The sequence below is a fragment of the Phragmites australis genome, chromosome 24, assembly GCF_958298935.1.
Source record: "Phragmites australis chromosome 24, lpPhrAust1.1, whole genome shotgun sequence".
NCBI lineage: Eukaryota > Viridiplantae > Streptophyta > Magnoliopsida > Poales > Poaceae > Phragmites > Phragmites australis.
In genome coordinates, this window is record NC_084944.1 from 4,447,804 (window position 1) to 4,470,902 (window position 23,099).

General features: G+C 45.9%; 2 protein-coding genes across 2 annotated transcripts; both read right to left on the minus strand.

The window, feature by feature from the left end:
• Nucleotides 1-2,394: 2,394 nt before the first annotated feature.
• LOC133907798 (E3 ubiquitin-protein ligase HAKAI homolog) lies at nucleotides 2,395-5,490 on the minus strand. Its single transcript, XM_062349889.1, has 3 exons — nucleotides 5,149-5,490; nucleotides 4,235-4,293; nucleotides 2,395-3,675 (listed from the first exon to the last, which is right to left on the minus strand). Exons 1-3 carry the CDS (start codon nucleotides 5,449-5,451, stop codon nucleotides 2,553-2,555), a joined length of 1,485 nt encoding a protein of 494 aa, XP_062205873.1. The 5' UTR covers nucleotides 5,452-5,490; the 3' UTR covers nucleotides 2,395-2,552.
• A 7,683-nt stretch (nucleotides 5,491-13,173) lies between these two features.
• LOC133908101 (ABC transporter G family member 11-like) lies at nucleotides 13,174-18,324 on the minus strand. The gene is made up of 10 exons (XM_062350228.1): nucleotides 17,572-18,324; nucleotides 15,842-16,131; nucleotides 15,516-15,687; nucleotides 15,302-15,424; nucleotides 15,080-15,208; nucleotides 14,788-14,982; nucleotides 14,572-14,658; nucleotides 14,216-14,488; nucleotides 13,910-14,017; nucleotides 13,174-13,780 (listed from the first exon to the last, which is right to left on the minus strand). Exons 1-10 carry the CDS (start codon nucleotides 17,998-18,000, stop codon nucleotides 13,436-13,438), a joined length of 2,151 nt encoding a protein of 716 aa, XP_062206212.1. The 5' UTR covers nucleotides 18,001-18,324; the 3' UTR covers nucleotides 13,174-13,435.
• Nucleotides 18,325-23,099: the final 4,775 nt, after the last annotated feature.

Here is a 23,099-nt window from a genome sequence, read left to right on the forward strand (position 1 = left end):
TAAACTCGTTTATGGGTTTTTCCATTTAAAGATTTTCTCATATGAGTTTACACAGAGGCAATAATTAATATATGTTGTTAAAGATTTTCCCATTATTTTCTCACTAGATTTTAAAAGAGTTTTAACAGTATATCACTAGTATTCCTCCTATTTTTTTCAAGAAGTTTTCGGAGGTTTTAATATGATCCATATATCATAATTGTTGTTCTCTAAACTCACCAATGAGTTTTTACTATTTAGATTTCTCATATGAGCTTACAACGAGCCAATAACCAATATGTGACATATCATTTCCTCCTTACATTTTTCTATTGGTTTTTAAAGAAGTTTTAATGGCATATCAATATAATTATATTCTCCTCATATTTTCCCACAGGATTTTAGAGGAGTTTTTAACAAGAAATTTACAACTGAAATAATAGATCAAGTGAGAGTGTTGAGAGTAAACACCATGTGATCAATTACCAATATTCATATCTATTGAGAAAAGTTGTCTTCTCAATACACATGTTCTTTTATTATGTTCATTCAACTTGTATAAATATGTAAACACTCTAAATCAATACAAGAGTTTATTTGCTACTCTATGATCTCTCCATTACCATCTACACTACAATAATAATCATAGCTTACATATGCAGCTAAACCAAAAAAAAATACCTCAAATAATGAGCAGTCCAACTTCAAATACACATGTGGGGAACCCATATATGATATATCACTGCATCAATATTTTTAGCACAAGTATTTTGCCAATTGGACAGTGGCACAATCAACCGTCCATATTGTTGGAAATAAACTCGCCATGGTGTGTTCATGGTGTGTAGAGTCAGTGCGTTGTGTGCGTCCTGTCAGGTCGTTCAGGTCGTTCGAGTTGATGATCGCGAGCGCAGGGGTGCTGCAGAGCGTGACCACCGCAGATCAGGGAAAGCTCGGAGAGCTCGAGGGCTGGTGCCGCCGTGGAGCGCGTCGTCGCCAACTCCGGCGCCATGGAGCTCCCGCTGCTAACTCGGACCAACTACCATGAGTGGTCCTTGGTTATGCAGGTGAGCTTGGAGGCGATGGAGTTGTGGGACGCGGTGGAGGCAGTCACCAAGGAGCGCGCCAAGGATCGGCGGGCGCTGGCCGCCATCTTGCGCGCGGTGCCGCCGGAGATGAAGGCCGGGCTCGCCGTGAAGAAGTCGGCGAAAGAAGCGTGGGAGGCGGTGAAGGCGATGCGGGTCGGTGATGACCGCATGAAGTCCGCAAGCGTGCAACGTCTCATGAAGGAGTTCGAGAACGTGGCGTTCCGCGACGGGGAGACTGTCGGCGACTTCGCGATGCGCATCAACGGGCTTGTCGCCAGCCTGCGCGAGCTTGGCGAGGCGATGGAGGACAGCCGCGTGGTGAAGAAGATCTTGCGCGTGGTCCCGAAGAAGATGAAGCAAGTCGCGGTGGCGATCGAGATGCTCGCGGACATCAACGCCATGTCCGTTGAGGAGCTCGTCGGGCGGCTGCAAGTGGCGGAGGAGGCTGACGCTGAAGAACCCGCGACGGACCACGCCGAGCAACTGTACCTCACTGAGGAGCAGTGGGAGGCGCGGCGGCATCAGCGAGGCGGCAAGGAGCAGGCGTGCAGCGGTGGTGCGCGCCGCGGCGGTGGTGAGAAGGGCGGCGGCCATGGTGGAGACCGTGGCGACGACGACGACGACGGCGGCAGCAGCACAAGCTCGGGGTGCGGTAAGAGCCGCTACCGAGGAAAGTGTTTCGACTGCGGGGAGCGCGGACACATGGCGAGGAACTATCCGCGGAAGAAGAAGGAACAGGCGCTGCTCTGCGACGTCGACGAGGAGCCGACGCTGCTGTGATGACGAAGTGCGCCATGTCGTGTTTAGGGGGAGATTGTTGGAAATAAACTCGCCATGGTGTGTTCATGGTGTGTAGAGTCAGTGCGTTGTGTGCGTCCTGTCAGGTCGTTCAGGTCGTTCGAGTTGATGATCGCGAGCGCAGGGGTGCTGCAGAGCGCGCGGTCGGAGTCTGTTAGAGGAGTGGTGTGCGTGGCGCATGATTTTTTGGAGGAAGCCGCGTCGTCCGGGCGAGCGTGTGGCTCATGGCGACGTCGAGCGGGTCCTGCGGATCATGGCGCGAAGGCCGGGCGTGGAGGTTAGCTTCGTGGTGTCCCCGGCCTATATGTAGCCCTGTGCTCCTCGGTGTTCTTTGCGAAGTGCAGTGAATAACAGTGCCAAGATACAGGAGCGATTGGCTCCACGGCGTTCGTCGCCGAAAAAATCTTCTGTTCATCGTCTCCCTCGCCGGCGCTCTGTGTTCGTGAGTGTGAGTGAGTTCCTGGGCGAAGCCAACACATAACAAACATTTCAGAAATTGAAAACATTTCATTCAAACAGAACCAATCATAATACATTGCCCTATCCGCCAATAGCAGGGAAAACCCAGGGGATAGAACTGAGACAACGACTTCTCGCAAGTTACATGCCACAACGACAAAATTACAATTTTCTCTATGAACTAAAATGCAATTTTGGCAGGAACCATCAATTGGTACACAAAAATAATCAAGTCCTGTTAAAGGATTGCTGTGCGCCTGATGGAGGTTGTGTAGGCGGTGGGGGTGGGGGGAGTGACATCTGCATTTGCATCGGCATAGGCATCTGTGCTAGAATACCCCTTCCATCACCTCGATCAGCTTGACCTGACATGCCTGGATTCATAGAACCATCAGGAATGCCTCCAAAACCAGCCTGCATGAAGGCCATACCACCAACACCCTGAGGATCACCTGCACCATCAGCCATGCCCTGCCCAAAGGGCATAGACTGAAATGGATTTCCCGTCAATCCCATGGCACATGGGCGCTGAAGCCCCTCAGGGAAGCTCAAATGACCAGGTGGAGGCTGGACCCCTGACAAGGAACCTTGATCCGATCCAGTATCTGGTAGTTGCATCTGGAAAGGTGCACCAAAATACTGAGGGTTTCCATCTTGCTGGAGAGGAGGGTAATTGAATGACGCACCAGGTATCAAAGGCTGATTCATATTCATAGGCTGATTCATATTCATGGGCATCATAAAGTTTGGCTGATGAGAAGGAATTGGCGGGAACATAAACGGTGCATTAGCCATCAGTTGTTGCTTGTCCTGAGTACTGTGGTCAGATTCCTGGCGAAGAGGAGTAGCTGCACCTGGGCTCTCCTTGTGTGACTGAGAAGCCCAGTTGTAGGGCCAGTCAAATCCTTGAGGTGGGTTGTTCTCGGCCTGAGTATCCCCTGGTGGGTATGAGTGGTGACCATGGAATGATGGCGGTTTTGCAAGCATTGGAGGCCTCAGTGGGGTTTGCTCCCTGGACTGGTGGTAGCGGGAGCGTTCTTCATGATCTTGCATGTGAGAAGTTGAAGTAGGTGAAACACCTGACCTTGGAGGAGCACGTCCAGTAGACATTTCAGGCATTTGAGACTGTCTTTGAGTATCCCCTGCAGAAGCACGGGAGATGTTAGGAGCATCTGACTCGTTACGTTCTTCCTTCTCTACATTAGCTTGGAGGAGGCTGACATGGACTTCAGGCACATGTGACTCAAAATCTGCTTTCTTAAGGAAAGACTTGAGACACATCGGTGCAGCACAGATGAAAATCCCTTCCATCATTTTCACACTCTGTATCTTCTGAATGCGCTCATCACAACTGCAGAAGTAACAGAAGTTTCAAAATGACAAAGTCTTAGACCAAGCTAAACTCTATAAGAGAAACATAACAGCTATCAATATGAATAACTAAAATATTCCCAAGGGAAAAACGCATAAAATTTCTTGTACAACATTTGACTATGTGTTCAAGGGGTACATCAGCATCATGCAAAGTACAGGTACAGAACATGTCGATTTTAACCAATATTCATAACTACCAGCTGAAATGACAGAACACCTCATAAATGTACATGAAAAATGACAATACACCTGGATAGAGAACGTTTCAAATATGCAAACTGCAAAGGTTACTAACAGTACCACACCAATGTAAACATATGAACATTGATTAGAATATCTTAAGAAAAGCAACACATAGCAATCAGTTGAGGCTCAGAGTTCAGATAGTAAATCAATTCACTTGAGCAAGCTCTATCATGTTCTGATAACCCACTGAGTTGCTGAATGTTACCCTAGCATGAACTACTAAGCAAGACAATATACCACGAAGAAGAAAATGAGACAAAAGCAAGTTAGGAAAGTTTTAGAATGCTTACAGATAGCAGCTGGAATCACTTCTCGCACAGGTTAAACAGAAAGCATGTTCACAAGGAACCTGAAGCCAAAATAATAATAAAAAGGAAGAAGTCATAACACTATAGTAGGGCCCAACTGCATACATTAGAAAAGGAACTACGAAGTGAATGGCCGCATATAGGCAGCTTATTAAGGCAACAGGTTTCACAGGAACATAAAACATGAAATCACAGCAAGCCAGATAATTGTGACCTATTTTAAACACAGCAAGTCTGTTCACTTAGGCGGTACTACAAATAAAAACAAACTCGATATACTTCAAGAATAAAAAACACACTGCCAACTGATACCAAAAGCTTATCTCATGATGAAAATGTCTGAATAGTCCATTTAGCACTAAAAAGATCAGGTTAATATCCATCCTACAAGTAAGCTGTGTGCAATCCCTTAAGCGACTAAACACACTAACATATTAACAGAGCAACAATATTGCCTTCATCTACACGGCTTTAAACGAGGCCAGTAGAATGTAAGACTCCTTTGTTTGCCACAAACAGGAGATAATATTGGTTCTCATTGCAAACGCATCACTAGCATAGCAAGCAGATATCCATTCCCAGAGAGCTACCACAAGCTACAAGTATATGATATTTTTGGTCCAAACCTAAAACCCGAGTAACTAAAAAGCATAGCACAAAGACGCCATACGTATTCCGCTTCATTTTCCAATTCTATTAGCGACAGAGGATGATTAGAACTATTGGCGTCTCAGTGTCAATGGCTTAAACAGACAAATTGGCGATCTCAGTGTCACTAAAGGGTGAATGACAATAGCATCACCACGCAGTTAACTAAACCTCTAATTTTACTCAGGAGCGGTCGGATTGAGAGCGCGCATGAACACGAGAAGAAGCTAGGGTTTAGGAACCCATACGAGGCGGCCGTAGATGGCGATGGGGAACTCGCAGCGGGAGCAGATGTGGACACGCTCGCCGAGGGGCCGGCGTGAGCGGCGGCCGATGGTGCGCGTGATGGCGGCGGCGGAGGTCGTGACGGCGCCGAGGCTCTTCGCGACGGGGAGGTCCGCGATCACCAGGTGGTCGGGGCACGCCACGGTCACCGACTCCGGGACGCCGCCCAGAGCCGCCGCCGCCGCTGCGGACTTCGCGGGGCCGCCGCCCGCGGCCGCCGCGCCGGAGTCCGACGAGCCGATCTTGTTCAGGCGGATCTGCAGCATCGCTAGGTTTATTTTTTCCCCCACCAGCTCGGGTTTTAGAAGCTTATTTGTTTGGTATTCTTTTGTCTTCTTAAAAAGCTGTGTTTTTAGATTTTTTTTAAACATTGTGCTTTGAATTTTAGCTATTAAATTTTATAATAATTTTTTACTTCTCAGTACACTACTTTAAAAAAAATTACTCTCAACTAACTTATCAGTTTAAGTTTATTTCCTTAAAAACAGGCTTCTGACTTCTCCAGAACTTACTTTTCAGCAAACTCGTTTATTTGTGCTTCTGTCTTTTGATCTTCTGATATAAACAGAAGCCAGAAGCGGCCTAGAACAAATAGACCCTTAGGGTTGGCATCCCCACGGTTTTTAGACCCAGTGAGAGTGGGTTCAAAATTAGTCACACCAGGGTTACGGATCGGGGATCTAATTATTGTTCGGGTCGAAAGTAGGTGTAGCTTTTCGCTTATGGACGTAGATGGGCGCTCGATAACAATGGCTCAGCCTCCATCCCAACCGTCTAGGCCGGCCCAGTTAGCCCACCCGCCTCCTAACCTAGCCGCTCACCTACTCCCACCTCGTTGTCTGTGCCACCGCTCCCGCCGCGTCGTCGCCCGCCCACCACCGCCCTCCCCTCCTCACTACCGCCATCGTCCTCGCTCCCGTCACGCTGCCGCCCTCCGCTTGCGCCCACCCGCTCGTCGCCACTTGCGCCCACCTCCGCTCTCACCACGCGATCACTCGTCACCCAAGCCAGCCCACAACGTCATCGAGCCGCCTCCCGCGCATGCCCATAACGCCACTACATGTGGCTCCCGTAACGTTGTCGCGCTGCCGCTCTCTGCTCTTGCCCTCCCACCGCTGCTCACGCTCACCTTCGCTCCAGTCACGCTATCGAGCTGTTGCCCAAGCCTGTCCATAGCGCCGCTGAGCCGTTACCCACGCCCGCCTTAGGCCACCAACGTCGACCCTCAAATCCCACCCACGGGGTCCTCGTCGGGTTTCGGGTCCCCCACCGGGTTAAGGCGATTTTCCACCCGTTAAAGGTTTCGGGGCGGGGCGGGTTTCCCGATTCATGTTTTGGGTCAGCTGCGTTCTTGTTGCACCCAGCCCCAACCTACCCCATTGCCAGACCTAGATATTCTACCTCTTCTAACTATTTAAATTAGTGCAATTTACCTTCTTAACTAGTTTTAATGATGGTTACATCCTACGTGGTGATAACTCAGTCTGTCCTATTAATCGTATTTCGCCAACGTGGTATAAAAAATTCAAAATATCAAAAAATATAAAAAATTATAAAAATTGAAAAAACATGCTTTAAAAAGCATGCAACTCATTTATTAACTCACGTTAAAGAAAATATTAACATACAAACACATATTTTTTTAGTGTAGCATGTACCTTAAGAGGATCTACAAAATTAGTTTCACTTTATTTTAAATTTTATTAATTTTCTCATAATTTTTATGAACTTCACCAGCATAAAGTGAATATGTTGGTTTTTGTTGGTTTCCTTGTGAAATAAATAGTTAATTCATCTGAGCCTCAAATCAAGTGAAATAAATTTTATTGGTTTTCTTTTAACATGATGTACATGATAAAAATATTTATACTCATGAAAAAGTTGTATATTTTCTGTGAGAAAATTTATTTACTAAACCTAGTTAAATACATTGTTAATCGTTTGCTAATCCAAAAATTATGAAACTAATTTTTTAGTCTTAATACATGATCCTCTGTCTTCTAAAAATACATGAAATCATGAAATAGTTATTGTAACATGCAAGATTAAGTAAATATGTTGCAACTAGATTAATTTATAACTAATCCATCACAGCCCAAAATTAGTGAAATCACTTTTACTAGTTTAATTAAACAATGCTTTGTGTAGTTAAATAATGGTAGACATGACAAAATTAATTGCAGTGACTTTTCTTAACATGTTTATTTTATGCTTGTTAACTTTGTAAAAATTATGGATAAATTAATAAAAATCTAAATGAAGTGAAACTAATTTTATATATTCTCTTAAGGTACACCAATATGTGTTTGCATGTTAATATTTTTCTTGACGTGAGTTAATAAATGAGTTGTATGCTTTTTTTTCTTCCAAGCTTCATCTCCATGAAATATGATGCAAATGGTATTTTAAAAAAACAAAATCACAGAAGGTCTTAGAATTGTCTCTAGTATTTTTAGAATTTTTTGTGATTTTTATAAAAAAAATTGAACTTTTTGATGCCATGTCAGCGAAACGTTGCCAACAGGGCATGCTGAGTTGTCGCCATATAGGACAAAACTACCATTAAAATTAGTTAAGGAGTTAAATTGCATTGATTTGAATAGTTAGAGGAGGTGGATATCTAGTTTTGTAATTGGGGGATAAACAGCCTCGAGCAATAGTTAAAGGAGCCAATATAGACTTAAGAAAATTGCCCATATACCACTATTTCTAAAGAGCTTTGCAAACATACAACTCCTTTAGTTTGGATTTCTATTTTAGCACTACTTAGTTACCTTGCTTTACTCCGTCTAGCTCCGCACCACTTTGATCAGCCCAGATCAGATATGGACTTCTCTCCCAGTTAGTTGGCAAGTCTCTCGTCCGGTGTGCACTAAGCGCTCCATCCTCCTAAACTCTGGCGCTCCTACCCACCATCACCGGCCGCCTGGAATCCTTCTGCGCCACGACTCCTGATCTCGAGCTCCTGCCCGTATGCTAGCGCCGCCCTTCATCCACAAATTTCCCTCCTCATTGTCTTTCTTTTGCGCCATCCTCGACACTCCCCCGATGCGCCCGCGAGCAGGCTGCTGCCATTTTCCATCGCAGCTAGTCAAGCTCGCCGCCGTCCACACCAAACCTGAGAACCCATGTGCAGCATCGAGCTCACTTTCTGAGCATGCCATTTGTGGCCACTTGCCACCTTCCATACCATCTAGCGCACCAAGGAAGAACAATTGGATCTAGACAAAGAAAGGAGAAATTTCAGCAAAAAGGAAATGAGTAATCCATCCATGCAAGGGATGCCATCCTCTTCTCATTAGTAAAAGAATTAGAGGGCCAAGGCGAGGAGTACCAAGAGGATCCAGTGGAAGATGGCTGCTTCGATCTTGGACTCGCCATGCCAGATCCCAACAAAGAAGGTGTGCTCCATTTGCGGCGTGAATCGAGCTGCGATGGCAGTGGCGAGCATCGAGCTGCCATGGCGACACAAATCGAGCGGCGGCAACGGCACAAATCGAGATGCGGTGGTAGCGTGAATGAGCGGTTGCAGTGTGAATCCACTGGCAACTCGATCTGTATGGGTTTTGGGCTGCTTGACGATCCTACCTGCTTGCTACCGGCCATGGAGGAGGCTCTTGATCTCAGAGCTTGCTTGCTCACCAGAGAAAGGGCCGATTCGATTCACCGAAGAGGAAGGGAGAGAAGCTAAGAGGGCATCAGAGAGGTGAAAGATGGTACGGGAGATGATGATGTGTTAACGGAGGTGAGGTTTTGACAGTGGTAGACGGAGAAAAAATAGGGAACTAACTAGTGCTAAATTAGTAATCCGGGCTCAAAGAGTTGTATGTTTGCAAAACCTTATGTGGGGAGTGCTATAGAGGCAATTTTTCCTATAGACTTTAGGTGTGGCGTATTGGCCCTGGAAATAGACTTGCAGCTTTAGCCCGCTAGGCTAATAGTAGCTGTTTTTTTTTTTTTTGCGTGCCTTCCTTTTGTTTTCCCATTTGAAGATAACCAAAAAGGTACTCCACTAGACATGAAACCCCAGATTTGTTCTATATATGTCAAACCAAGGCAGATGTTTCGCAAACGAGAAACTACATCGAAGTGTATAACTCAAAAAGAACAATTTGCGGCGGACCAATATACATGAGGTATGCAAAGTAAAGGAGAATGTTGTAATAAAAACATCGATCTTTATTCATTACACATGTACACACGCAATCTGACTATGATCTTTCGGAGACTGCATCTTCTTGGTTTCCAAGGCTTCACGAAGCTCTCCGCTTAATTATGCTGTAAACAAAGACACACAGACAAACAAAGTGAGAGCATTAAGAATAAAGTAAAGGACGGTCTCAACATTGCATCATCGATCGCTCAGCATAGTATAAGCAGCAGAGGTGGGCTAAGAGCACGGTGCCACACGTAGCTTCAACCGGTGTAGCAGCTGGGCTATGATCGAGAGCCCAACGTTGTGCTTAGCTAACCCCTCGGACCTCGGTATAAACCTCATCGGTCATCTCCGAAGGAGACAGGCAATGAGCAGCAGTAACAGCTGGTCAACAGAGAGCCACACATGCTATGAACAACAGCAGCAACCGACATCAGAGAGCCACAAAGGCTACGAGCAACAGTAGCAGCCGGGAACAGAGGAGATAGGGCAATCAACAGAGAGCCACAAAGGCAACTAGCCATCATCAGCATCAGTAGGGCACCACCTCACCCAGCAGCAATAGGACCAGACCAACGACAGAAGAGGGGCAGCCATGATCACCACATAGCCGGCAAGCATCACCATGTCGGCAAACCGCAATAGCCACCAACTGTTAAAACGACGACAAGGGCCGGCAACAGCACATCAGCTCTTCATACCAACACATCACCATAAGCACTCGGGCGACATAGCAGCAATCCACAGCACCAGGTGATGATCAACATCCATGGCAGCACACCAGAGAGACTTACACACCTGCCAGGGAAAACGCGGCCACATCCAACTAACAGCAGGGAGGGCACAACGGTGACGAGGCACAACAGAGGGATAACTCGACGACGGCGACGGGCTTCGGGCGGCGGCGGCGGCGGAGCTTTTGTCAGCGGCAAGAACTCCGAGCTCGGGCGCATCAGGGCTTCGTCGCTCCTCCAAAAATCTTCCTCCTCCCCTTTCTCGCTAGCACCTCCCCCCTTTATACAGGCGGTGACTAGGGTTGGAGATAGGGCCTGAGTTCGCTCGGATCCCGCGAAACCCGGACAATCTTCTCCCGATTGGAAACGAAGGGAGACATATCCGGTTGAGATACGAGAGGATTCGGTTGGGGATAGAGACGGAAGAGGGAGACGACAGTCTGATCCGAGGGGTTCGACGCGGGCCCAGAGAAGAGAAGGAGGCGGCAGATGAGCTCGGGGAGAAGAAGAACAAGGAGAGCGGCTCGGGCTGAGGCTGGGCTCGCGAGGTGCAAAGAGAAGGGGAGCGGCGCAGGCCTCAGGCCACAGCAGCCCAGCAAGAAAAGAACACGGGCTGACAGCCCAGCTCAGTTAGAAGAAAGAGAGGGGAGGGAAGATGGATTCCGCCTGCGGGGCCCAAGAGAGAATTCCTCCTTTATTCTTCTTCTTTTTCCTTTTCCTTTTCCTTTCCCTTTCTTTCTTTTATCTTTATATATATATATATATATCTTTATATATATATATATATATAAGCGCATATTATGCGTATTTGTGACAGAATGTCATCGTATAGTGGAATTTTCTTTCAGTGATAAACGACGTACCTCTCGACAGCGAGACGTCTGTTGTGACTTCGTCAATCTCTAAGCTCTATATCTCTGGTTTTCAATAGACATTGTATGAGTATGTACGTATGGTGGTATCAATGTGTGCGTGTGTCTAATAGTTATGCTAGTGTTTAAAAAATAGTCAAATAAAAAATACATAAAAAAATAGATGGTATCGTGTGAAACCACCACCAAATTCCCAATTTGAATTATCTCCTGTCACGTACTCCTGTCGAAGTACTAACAAGAGTCATTTGCCCGACTGAACACTGTTGTTTGCTCGTCTGCTGCATAGCAACGGAGCTCAGTGACCCATCTCTCTAATCCTCAACCACTGCAACCGACTCCATTGAAATACGGATGCAAAAAGAAGTCAGGTATGTGGCTTATCCAACTCTCTCTCTCTCTCCTCTTTTTCTAACTTCTCTTCTTCTTTTACTCTCTTATTTTCTTCCTAAAAAAAATATAAGAGGGTTCAAGGTTTCTATGGACTGCGAAGTAGTCCCCTCGGGATCCACCCATGTTGAAACCGGCTGTCAAAATGTAAGGGAGGTTCAAGGCTTCTATTGACTCCGAAGCAGTCCTCTCGGGATCCGCCCATGTTGAAACCGGCTGTCGTCCATATCCTCATCATCCTTGTCGATCGTTTCGTTGCGCCTCAAATCAATCAGCTTCAGCTCGCGCTGAACGTACGCGACCTGACTCCCTGTCCATTCTGAGAATGTTTCTTGTCTCGATCAAAACGGAATTCCGTTTCTCTGAAACCTTTTGCTGTGCTCACTTAATCATGCAAGCTGGCCGGCTTACGTCTGCGTACGTCTTTTCTTGTGCAGTCGGAATTAGTTGATGCCTGTTCATCCTTCAGCTTCCAATCGTCCTCTCACTGTAGAAGAACATGGCTTCCATCCTTTCTCGAGGAACATTACGGTAGGCGCATTGTCGACCTGAACTTTCATCGAAGGATGATAGCGTCGTCATCTACTGTCTGGACACCGGTTTCTGATCTGATTTTTGGCAAAACTCATGCAAGTAAGTTCTGTACAATAGTAAGCCTTTTTTTTTAGATGTTGTACAGGAAAATTGGTTAGCAGACCTTCATGAACAAATAGATAGTGCAAAATCAAGGAAATTGCAGACAGCCTAAAACTATACTAGGTATTACCATTCGTACTTTAGTTGACTAAGGCGACATGATTTACTGTAATTACTCTACCAGTAATTGCACACCAACTTTAGCTGCCTTGTGTCGACAGATCCACGATTCCACATGCTATGCCGCGCGCAGGGGCAAAAGGCACGGGCTGCAGATTGAATTCCGGAATGCCGTGCTGAGGAGGGGAGCAGGGAGCTCATCACCTGTCTCCCTTGCTTGTTAACGCAGCCAAGCTCTAGCACCTAATCTTTGGCCCTGCACTTTAGCCATGGCAAGATATTTCCTGCATCTGCTTGCAAATATATCTATGATTCTGCATTTCTTCACCGAAAACTGACTGAATTCACGCGTCACCTGCAGTTTTCGCTGTACTGCAACATGGCTGCAGCAGCTGGATAAGATCAGAAGGATGATCGCATCAAGTTACTTCATGCACTGCCCACTGCATTAACTTCTTCATGTGGTCTACAGCAAGTATCGATCCGTCCCTGCATGTTGAGAGATAAGGATGACCGATGAGCCCATAAAGCTCTCCCTTTAACTCACTTGCTCTAGTTTCACAGACCTGAAAGAACAGATGACCACTGCTCGAGTGCTCAGTGACAGGCCAAGTGTCAGGTTCAGATTACTAATGAGCCATGGTGGCAAACAGTTCGATCTTTAATGGCCATAAACATCCTGTGTCCTTTCCTCTGCTGTTCTTATCGTAAATTTCACGGTGTTCTTGCTGCCCTGACGAGATCCATCGGCGAAATCTCCAGTACACTAGCTGTCGATGCATTGCCGCCATTTATAGCAATGTTTCGCACCCCCACTGGTACAAGATGCTAGTAATAGCCCAATGCCTACCTCTCTTGGCGCCATGAGATTTTTCACCCAGAAGGCGAGCAACTACACGGCAAGGATGGTAAAACTTGTCGCTCGTAAAGAACAGTAGTTTTCGAGTAACGGAATAACATTCTGGCATCTGCGTCACGAGATGCACAACATGAAAATGGACATGCGGACGCATGACTTATCAGATCTGTTTATTTGCTTGCGTTAAAATTTGTATTGGAGGGATAGGTGAAACAATCATAAGACAGATGAGAGAATGAATTGATGGATGAGTATCATATGAGAAGGATGAACGGTCGAGATGCATCATACGTGCTCGAAGCTGCATTTTCCCGAGAGGCACACATCATTTGGTGGTTGAAACAGAAGAGATCAACCCTTGCATTCAGCTGCTGATATACACCTTACGAGTGTATCAGAGTACTATTTAGTTTAGTTTTAGCTTTAGCCGCTGTGTCCCGTCCACCAACATTCTTCAGGTCTCCTGCACGCATTGCATTTGCTTCACGGGTGGTCGGCCGGCAGGCTGGCCGCGTCCACCACGTACCCGCGGAGCGACGGCGACCGGACCGCCGCGAGCTCCGCCTTGTTCTGCCGCCTGTTCTGCACTCGCCGCCGTGCGACGTAGCCGCGCACCCACGGCGTCACGTCCTCGCTGACCTTGATCATGATGAAGAAGAGCAGGCGGTAGATGATGATCATGCTGAAGAGCACGGCCAGGTCCAACCACTTGGACCGGGTCACGTCGATCTGGAACACGTTCTCCAGGATGTACTCCCCGGGGATCTTGGGCAGCTCGTCGTCCTGGTTGTCGAACACCAGCCCCTTCAGGTCGTTCTGGTACTGCCCCTGCAGAGATCAAGAACACGGTCGATGCGTCGCGACATTTGGTTGTTTCTTGTAGATCAGTATTTTATTTGAATTGAGGTAATTGATAGCTTCTCCTTAATTCTGTTAAAAAAAGAGTTTTTTTTTTACCTGCAAAGCCCAGTAGTGGAAGCTGATGTATGACATAGGGTACCTCCAGAAAGGCTTTGGGATGTCATGTGGAAGCCTGAAGTACCCTGATACCAGCATGAATATCCCCTGTCCATTTCAAACGATTGTTTACCATTAAATGTGCCTTGTTATCATCAGAAGAGAGTATAAGCATCAGCATTATGATGTGTGATTCCATGTATAGTGTCAGGATTAATTCCAGTTTCGGTTTGGATGCATTGCTTTTTCCAAACAGATTCTGACAGATTATGGTTGGTATCAAGCTGTTGGGATGTTCAGTTTTACCTGAATCCCTGCACCGATAATGATGCCCATGAGGAAGTTGGGGATCACGCTGGCAATGGCCATCATCAGGCTCTCGACGACTGTGACACTGGCGTACAGGCACAGGACGAAGAAGAGGTAGTGCATGACGCCCGGGTGGAGGCGCACCATGAAGTAGCACAGCGTGCCCGACACGAAGGTGATCAGGATCAAGAATGGCATCGCCGAGAGCGTGTTGCTGATGACGAATGCCAGCACACCGTAGTGACCGTTGAGCCGCTCCCTTTGAAAGACCTGAAAAATGAAAACTCAGTAAGCAAGGTTAGAATATGAGAAACTTGTCTAATTGTCGTTGATGCTTCAGTGGTTCCACAAACCTTCATATCCTCGACAAACGATGGAAACCCTCCGATCGACATGAATGTGACGAAGCCAAAGATGAAGGAAGCACACGCGCCCCGAGCCTAATTGTTTTCATTAGTTTGATCAGATCACCAAAATTAGCATCAGATATTCAGTTCAGGAAGATACTTTCGGTGCCTAAGATGTAACTGAAGAAAAATGTAAGTATCAACATAAAAAAGAACTTTTACCAGAATGGAGTTGTATCCAGTGCCAACATTGAGGTAGATAGTCCCAATGCAGACTGTCACCACAATGTAGATAATAAGCCTCAACCAGTAATATCCAAAGTCCCTTGACATGTTAATGAACGATCGTTTTGTGAGCGTGTACGCCTGCATTCCAAAGCTAGCTCGGCTCCCTCCTAAATCCAGCACCGTGCCTTTCTGCAGTGGCAAACCACATGAATCCTCTTAGCTTCTATGGCAATGGTCTAGCCGAATTCAAATTGTCAGAAATTGCTGAAGGAAATCAAGTACTTACAACCCGGGCCATCTCATCTACTTTCTGTTGTGCATTGATGTAGTACTGCGAGTGCTGGTAGTAGCTGATCAGCCTTCTCATCGCCTCCGAAGTCATGATTCGCTCAAGTGGATCATCAGATCTTTCGAACTATGTATGTAAAAGGAGAGCAAAAATTCAGTCAAGGCATACACCAACATGGTACATCAAATACTAGGGAGCTGACTGAATTCTGAAACTTACTCTGTTTTTCATCGATCCTTTCAGAGTGGCCTTCACCTTGTCGAAATCGGAGTTGACGCACCTAAGGAAATGATCTGATGGATTTCGCATTGGTGGGCAAGGGAAGCCGGCTTGCGCGAAAAACTGTAGAATGCACAACAGACCACATGTATCAGGGATCCCCTTGGCATTGCAGAAACATAGACTAGGATATGAGCAATCTCAGATACACTACCTCACAAGCCTCAGAAGCCTTCCCAAAGTAGACTGTTTTCCCCCCTGAAAGAAGATACAGACTATCGAAAAGCTCGAAAACCTCACTGCTCGGCTGATGGACCGAAGCGATGACGGTCCGACCATCCCTCGACAGCCCGCGCAGCGTCTGTGTCACGAAGAATGCTGAAGCACTGCACAATTTTGTGGTAATTCAGTTTATGACAGATACTGAACTTTTCACTACACATTGGTACATAGTGATGCAAGAAATGAATTGAACACAACCAGACGATAATCCTGAAATGTTGAGAAGAGACATGATAAATGAAAAATAGTAGTACATACCTATCAAGACCACTGGTGGGCTCATCCAGGAATAGCAGCCTGGGCCTCATCAGTATCTCCAGGGCAATGCTAACTCTCCTCTTCTCACCGCCACTGATCCCTCTCAGGTGCCAATTTCCGACGACCGTGTCGGCGCAGTCCTGCAGCCCCATCTCGACGATGGTGCCCTCGACCAGGGCCTGCTTCTCCTCCCTGGGCATCTTGTCAGGGAGGCGAAGGCGTGCTGAGTATGAGATCGTCTCCCTCACCGTCAGTGTGCCGATCAAGTTGTCATCTTGCGTCACATAGGCCTGAAATTGCAAATCGACTGTAACTTTCAGTATCAAGATGAGAACTCAGTGTGTGAATTGTGATCAGGAGCTTATATGATATTGGTCGAATAGTCAAATAAACGCCACATTTTCAAATCCGGGATCATCTTTTATTTTTTATAACTGTGAATTATTTACACAATTTCTTATTACTAACTAGCTAGTGGTTAGTACAGAAGCTAATCTACACATAAGACAGAAACCAACGAAACAAAGGTCATGAAAACATTAACAACAGTTCATTAAAACAATGAAAACATTAGAAGCTCTTTTTTCTGAACTGAAAACATATAAATATACTTCCATGCCAGTACCCCAAATAAAAGAGGTGCAAGTAAATAGGAGTAGTTGCCTTGGGATAACATGGAAACAAGCTAAACATATTTAATAACACCCAAGTCTTTTTTTAAGAGAGTGCACGGTAACTTTTCGATTAAATATAACAATACTCGATAAAAACAATGGTTTTTTCTTAACAGATCATAAGTTCAGGGTGACCACAGTGCTGAAAAAACTAGTAAGTGTTTAACTCCATCACCAACACACACCCAGAAACAGGTTGATCCCATCCGAAAACATACAGGCGCCAGTGAAGGCAGATCGCCCAATCTTGACCGGAGATGGTTACTGATCTAGCTGCAACGGGAAGGGTTTAATAGAGTTGAGCCGAGAGGCTCCGATTCGGCATGGCATCTGCCTAAATGGGCAGGTCTGACTGACTAGGCGAGAAGATGCCGAAAGGCGGCAAGGTTACAAAACCTGTCATGTGAAGGACTCCTTCAATTTGTTTCTCCTTATGAGTGTTGGTGTTCAGGTGAGGTGATGTGGCAAGATCCAAAGAGAATTCACGATAATTGTGGAGAAAGACAAAATCAGGAAAAGTGAGAAGTGTACATCAGTTAGTTAGCTCGTTGTACTTTTTCCTACCTGTCCAAATCCTCTACAAAATTCATGGGTGACACATGGTCAGTTACATTTTCCACACAGCTAGAAAACGTTCCTTCTAAAAGGGAGAATATTACTTGTTTCACAATTTATTTTACAATTTTCATCGGCATGATTAACTAGAGCTAGTTCTCTCTTGCCAAGATGCTTAAAAAAGGGAATGCCATTTTATACGATTTAAAGGTGTGGCATCCAGGGTCGTTTTGTGAGCTAAAGATTGAGGGGAAACTAACAAATTTCAAAGCAAATCCGATGGACGCAAACCTGAAATAAGCAAAAAAGGAAATCGAGCGAGAAATATGACGGTGATAACTCTTGATCTAATAAAAGGCAGAGTTGATGGAATGGATGTGCTCCAGTTCGAAAATAATAAAGGCGCCAAGGTCGAGAAAAAGGCCAGTAGTGACGAGCCTGACGGTGGCAACGACGGCGACGCGGCGCAGGAGCGCATAGGAAGGCGTGTCAGTCACGTACCGCGGCGCCGAAGGAGAGGTTGGCCTTGCGGCCGTTGAGGAGGATGGTCCCGGAGAGGAAGGCGTTGGCGGCGAGGCGGCCGGCGAGCGCGTCGAGTAGCGTGGACTTGCCAGAGCCAGAGGGCCCCATGAGCGCCGTGATGGTTCCCGGCTCGGCGTGGCCCGTGAGCCCCTGCAGCACGCCCTGCGTGTCGCCGCTCCCCAGCGCGACGGTGACCGTGAGGTCCTGCCACGCCAGCCACGCCGACACGTCCCCGAGGAACCCGCCCGCCGCCGCCTTCTCCCGCCACAGCGTCTCGCTCAGCGGGCTCAGCGTCGGCGCGGTCGGCGCGACCCCGGCCCCCGCCGCCTTCCCGCCCTCGTCCTCCAGCTCCGCCGCCACCGCCGCCTCCCTCCCCATCCCCACACCCGGTCCCCCCTTCCTCATCATCACCCCCGCTCCTCTCCGAGCAGTCGAGCAGAGCAGCGAACTCTGAGCAAGCAAGCAAGGCAGGCAGCCGGAGACTTCGTGTTTCTTGTCCACAAGAACGGCTCTCCTCTCCTCTCCTCTCCTCTCCTCTCCTCTCCTCCTCGCACGCAGCTTCACGCGAGAGGAGTGGCGGTTCTTGGCTGGGTTGCCTGGCGTGCCCGCCCTGCAACTAGTAGGTGCCGAGGTGTGGCGTCTGTCCGTGCTTGCTTTGCTCCGGGGTGGCTAGTTTTATGAGCGGGAACCAGGGGTGGATACGACGGAGTAAATGGGGCAGCGGGTGGTTAGAGAGAGAGAGAGAGAGAGGGAGGGGAGAGGAAGTTAAGAAGAGCGCAGGGTTTGACCTCGGGTCAAGCAGGGTGGTAGAATGCGATCCAGGTGAAGGCATTCCGTTTGGTGTGTGCGAGGCCATGCAACGCATGCAGCCGCGGTGCAAACCGCATGCGTGCGTGCATGGCATACACGTCTCGGTGCATTCCTGCTGCAGGCACGCGTGCATGGACCATATGAGTAAGCTACCAGACTCTCTCTATATATATATTAAACATAGTATTGCTAGTTTAAAAATAGTAAGTGTATTTTTTTAAAAAGTTAATTATGTATTTTAACTAATATTTAATCAAATTATAAGAATATTTGATATATAAAAATTATATAATTAGATTCACAATTCAAAATGATTTCACACTATATAGTTTTTATAACTATAAATGATATATTTTGTGAGAAAATCTTAGTTAAAATCCAACTTCGAATACCAAGTCTAAAAAAATATGAATACTATTTCTAAACATAGTAGTATAAAGTTATGAGAATTTCTTCCTAGAATACATTGTTGTATCAGTACTGATGACATGGCCTTCACAACACAATGCACGGACAGACACCATCACAAAAAGCCTTCCGTCTTCTATAAACAACACTTATTTGTAGCACTAGTTAGTTTTGAGCACCACTATATGTATAACTCATTTGTATCCCTTTTACAATCAGGAGATCAAATTGCTAAAATCACTTGGACGGTGGCTCCAAATGGCTAAATCAAAGGGTGATTCTAAATATAAATCTATTTAGGTTTATCCTAAGTCAAATCCTTTTAGGCTTGACTATCAATAATTAAAAAGATCTATAGACAGATAACATATGATTGATGTAACTATATTCATCATGAAAAATACTTTCATAATATAGAATTCTTTCTATTTAAAATAATATACTTATTATTGATATTATTACTTTATTAATCAAAGTGTTATATTGAAAATCAAGACATTCGGCTTCTACGGAGCTAGCTTTCCGAGGCAGAAAATTGGAAACAAAACTCTACACTATCGTGTGTTTCAACCACTTTGCAAGCTGTGCGATCGAGTTTGTGAGCAAATGTAGTTAAGCTCTCTCTTCGCATGGTTCACGACGTAATCTGGGAGCTGCCATGCCATCTCCAGAGCTTCGCGAGGAGATGAATCGTGCCCAAACAAGTGAAGAACCCAAGGGTTGGTTACGGAAGCAATTCCTCTCACTGCGTGTAGGCCCAGGCGTATGGGTCCCACGCATCAGTAACCACTGCACAACGTCAGAGGATCTCGATTCGTTGGTTACTAGACTTATTATTGTACTGTACAAAGTACCAGGATATTTTAACCGATTGTCATTTCTTACGCGTCGATCAGGAGGCAGTGCGAATTGGGCACCTTTCATCGAAAGGGATCAAAAGCGGGACGGCATTCTTCTTGAAATTAATTCACTCAATAAATCACAACTACTCACGACCTATCACTGTTTTTTTATCGGGGTTATACGTGGTAAGTTAAGCATGTAGCATGTTTTTATGTCGGGAAGGAGTTCTATAGAACTGATTTATGTGAAATCTTATCTCACTATTACTAATTGGAGGTTCTTTTAGAAACTTCAGGTTAATCCTCAGATGAAATAAGTTAGAAATAGATAAAATTCTAATAATTCTCACAAGAAAGCAAACCATCTGACCATAAATTTTGTGGATTCTAATCATCATTGACAACAATAGACATTGAATCTAACATTTTTTAAGCTACCAACCTTAGTCATTATAAAAAAAATTAACCAAAGTACCTCCAATATATACTTCTAAATAACTTACCTTTGCCATTATGAAAAAATTAACACAAAATACCCTAATATATACTTCTAAATAATTCATCTCTGTTATTATGAAAAATTAACTCGAAGTACCTCAATATATGCTTCTAAATAACCTAAGTCCACCATTATGAAAAAATAACCCAAAATATCCCTAATACCTGCTTCTAAATAACCCACCTTTGCAATTATGAGAAAACTAACCAAAAAAACTAAATATCTGCTTCTAAATTATCAACATCTACCATCATAACGAAATTAATCCAAAGTGTTGCTGCCTTACAACGTTCCATACGTTTTTCGTCTAAACATTAATTTAGGTGTCTCTCTCAAATATTTCGTGGAGTCCGAAGATAAATTAAAAAAGAAATAAAATATTTTACCATAAATGACCATACATATTAACGAATATCATTAACATGATTAAGAAAAAAAACTTTACGCAAGACTCTGATATACTAAACAAATATAGTAAAGAAATATGGTCACTATACGTACACCAGTCACTTCTAAATCCTAAATTATAATCATTTCATGAAGTTATATTACCCATGTATTCTCTAAAAATATTTTTAGCCAGTGTAGGCGCACGAGTTGATATAGGGGTGCCCCACATGGCGGGTCCCGCACCGCCAAGTATCAGCATGCACCAGGTATTGTCAAGACCACAGCTACACAGCGTGACCAAGGCAAAGCTCGCACGACCAGCCCCCTGATCGCGCAGCAAGGTCCTGTGACCAGCTCTCGCTGGTCGCAGAGCAGGTACTCATCTACTCGGTCAAATCTCATTTAATGCTGCCTACTCGAGTGTTTTTTCCTTCCCTAGTCACTTGCTTTCGGCGTGGCATGGTCATGGGGCTATGTGGAGTTGCAGTGACCCGTCGCATAGCATTTAATGTCGCGGGATGGTCCGACATGTGAGCGTGACGACGTTCGGTGATGATACATGATGCGCAAGACAACCAGAGCAGGGCAGACATGTCTATCCGATGTCATGATGGGTTAGGGGTAGTTGACTCTGTCATGGGTAGGTCTGCCATAGGGTTTTGGCATGGTTCATTTATTTGTGCATCTTTACTCCTGGTATATAAAAGGGTCGAGACCTTATTTGTAGAGGTAGAGAGGATATTCTATAACAAGTTCACCTAATTCATAAGATAATACATAGGATGTAGAGCTATTATTTCATAGAAGACCTGAATCTGGATAAACCTTTATGTTTTTGAGTCTAGGTTAATACACGCATATAGGAAACGCTGATCAACGTGCCCGTCGTCTGGTATACCCAGGATTATTATCAGGGATCATCCCTCGACAGTTGGCATGCCATGTAGGAGTGTGTTTTTTTGTGTTTTTGCATGTGTTGATACTATGGTTGGGCTACCCATGACTGGATCCTCGACTGCTGCGGAGTCCCATTTCGAGGATCCCGACCATCGTGAGGTCTTTATCATGGGATACGACCCAAATGAGCTCGGTATGCTCCAAACATGGGATACCGAATCGGAGTCTGAGGACTTCGAGCCCGAGCGGGAGGTTCGCATGGCGGCCTATGGAGCAGGGGGCAACAACGATGCTATTGTCGCGGGAACCGGTGGCAAGCCCCAGGCCGGAGCACGGTCGGCGACGAGTGCAAGAGCAACGGCAACGGGTGGCTCACTTAGACAAGCGCGCCGGTGATGGGGAAAACAAAAAGAGCACACGTAAAAGCTTTATGAGGGTACGAGGGAGCTCATCGAGCACTGGATTGGCAGGGGAGAGCTTCACAGTAGTGGAATCAACGACAAGACCGAGGTGGTCAAAATTGGGGAAGAAGGTCGGCGTGCCCAAATTCAGCCAGGAGGGGATAGGGTTTGCGCGGGAAACGGAGGAGATGGACTCGAGGACCTCTCTACTCTCTTCTCGCAACTCGGCTTGCGCGGATTTGGCTCAGAGGCACAATATTTTGCCGGTGGCGGTGGCGGTGTGCTGTGCTCGGCTACTCTGTGCTTGTGGGCGGCAGAGAGAAAGAATGAGTAGAGGGAGAGAGTGTGAGAGCTACAGAGGGGGAGAGATAAGGGTGTCAGTCGAAGCTCCTAGAAGCAGCTTGGTGGATGGCTCAGTGGCGTGGTGCGTTGGCTGACTTCACCGGTCAACAAGGATGGCGGCTGAGTGCAGAGACGGCTGTCCAAGGAAGAGAGGGCGAGGGGCGAAGGGGATGATGAGTGGGTCCTGTATAAACAGTAACCAACATGGTAAGATCTCCTCTGTTCTGAGCCATTGGGAGATCTTCCAAAGCTCAAAACATTCTAGGACAACTTTTGTATGATGCTATAAATCATAAGCAACCCAATTTAAGTGGTTTGGGCCAAAAAGCCCGAGCCAAAATTAAATAAAAATTCATCAATTTTGCAACTTTTTAAACTAGTTTCAATTTTTAAGTCTCAATTTAAATCCTAAAAGTTTGAAAAAATTCACTAATATTCTTTACTTGCTATGGACTAATCTCTAAAATTATTTTAAACCCTATGTTGATAGCATATTTGTAAGTTCCTTCACAATACATTGCTTAAAATTAAATTTAACAATTCTTGTTTAAATTTACATGCACTCAATTTCTTGCTCAAAACCTTAATGACGATACTAGTGATTCTTATAAATACTTAATGACATGTTTAAGAATTTTGGGCTATCACAGTCCGCATAGTCCTCCGTAAGTAACGATCGGGATGGTGGTCGGTTGGGGTCACGGTGGGCTCCGCGGCAGGAGGAAACCCGCGGTGCCTCGGTGGCGGGGAGTAAGAGGTGACCCTACCACACTAGGGCAGTCCGCCTACTGACCTACGCGACTCGCTCCGCCACGGCGTCCTCCGTCATGTAATCCGAGGCCAAAGGGTCACCAGGAAACAGGAAGAGCGTGCATGGTGAGAAGAAGAAATAGGCAAGTAACCCTGCAACTCACCTTC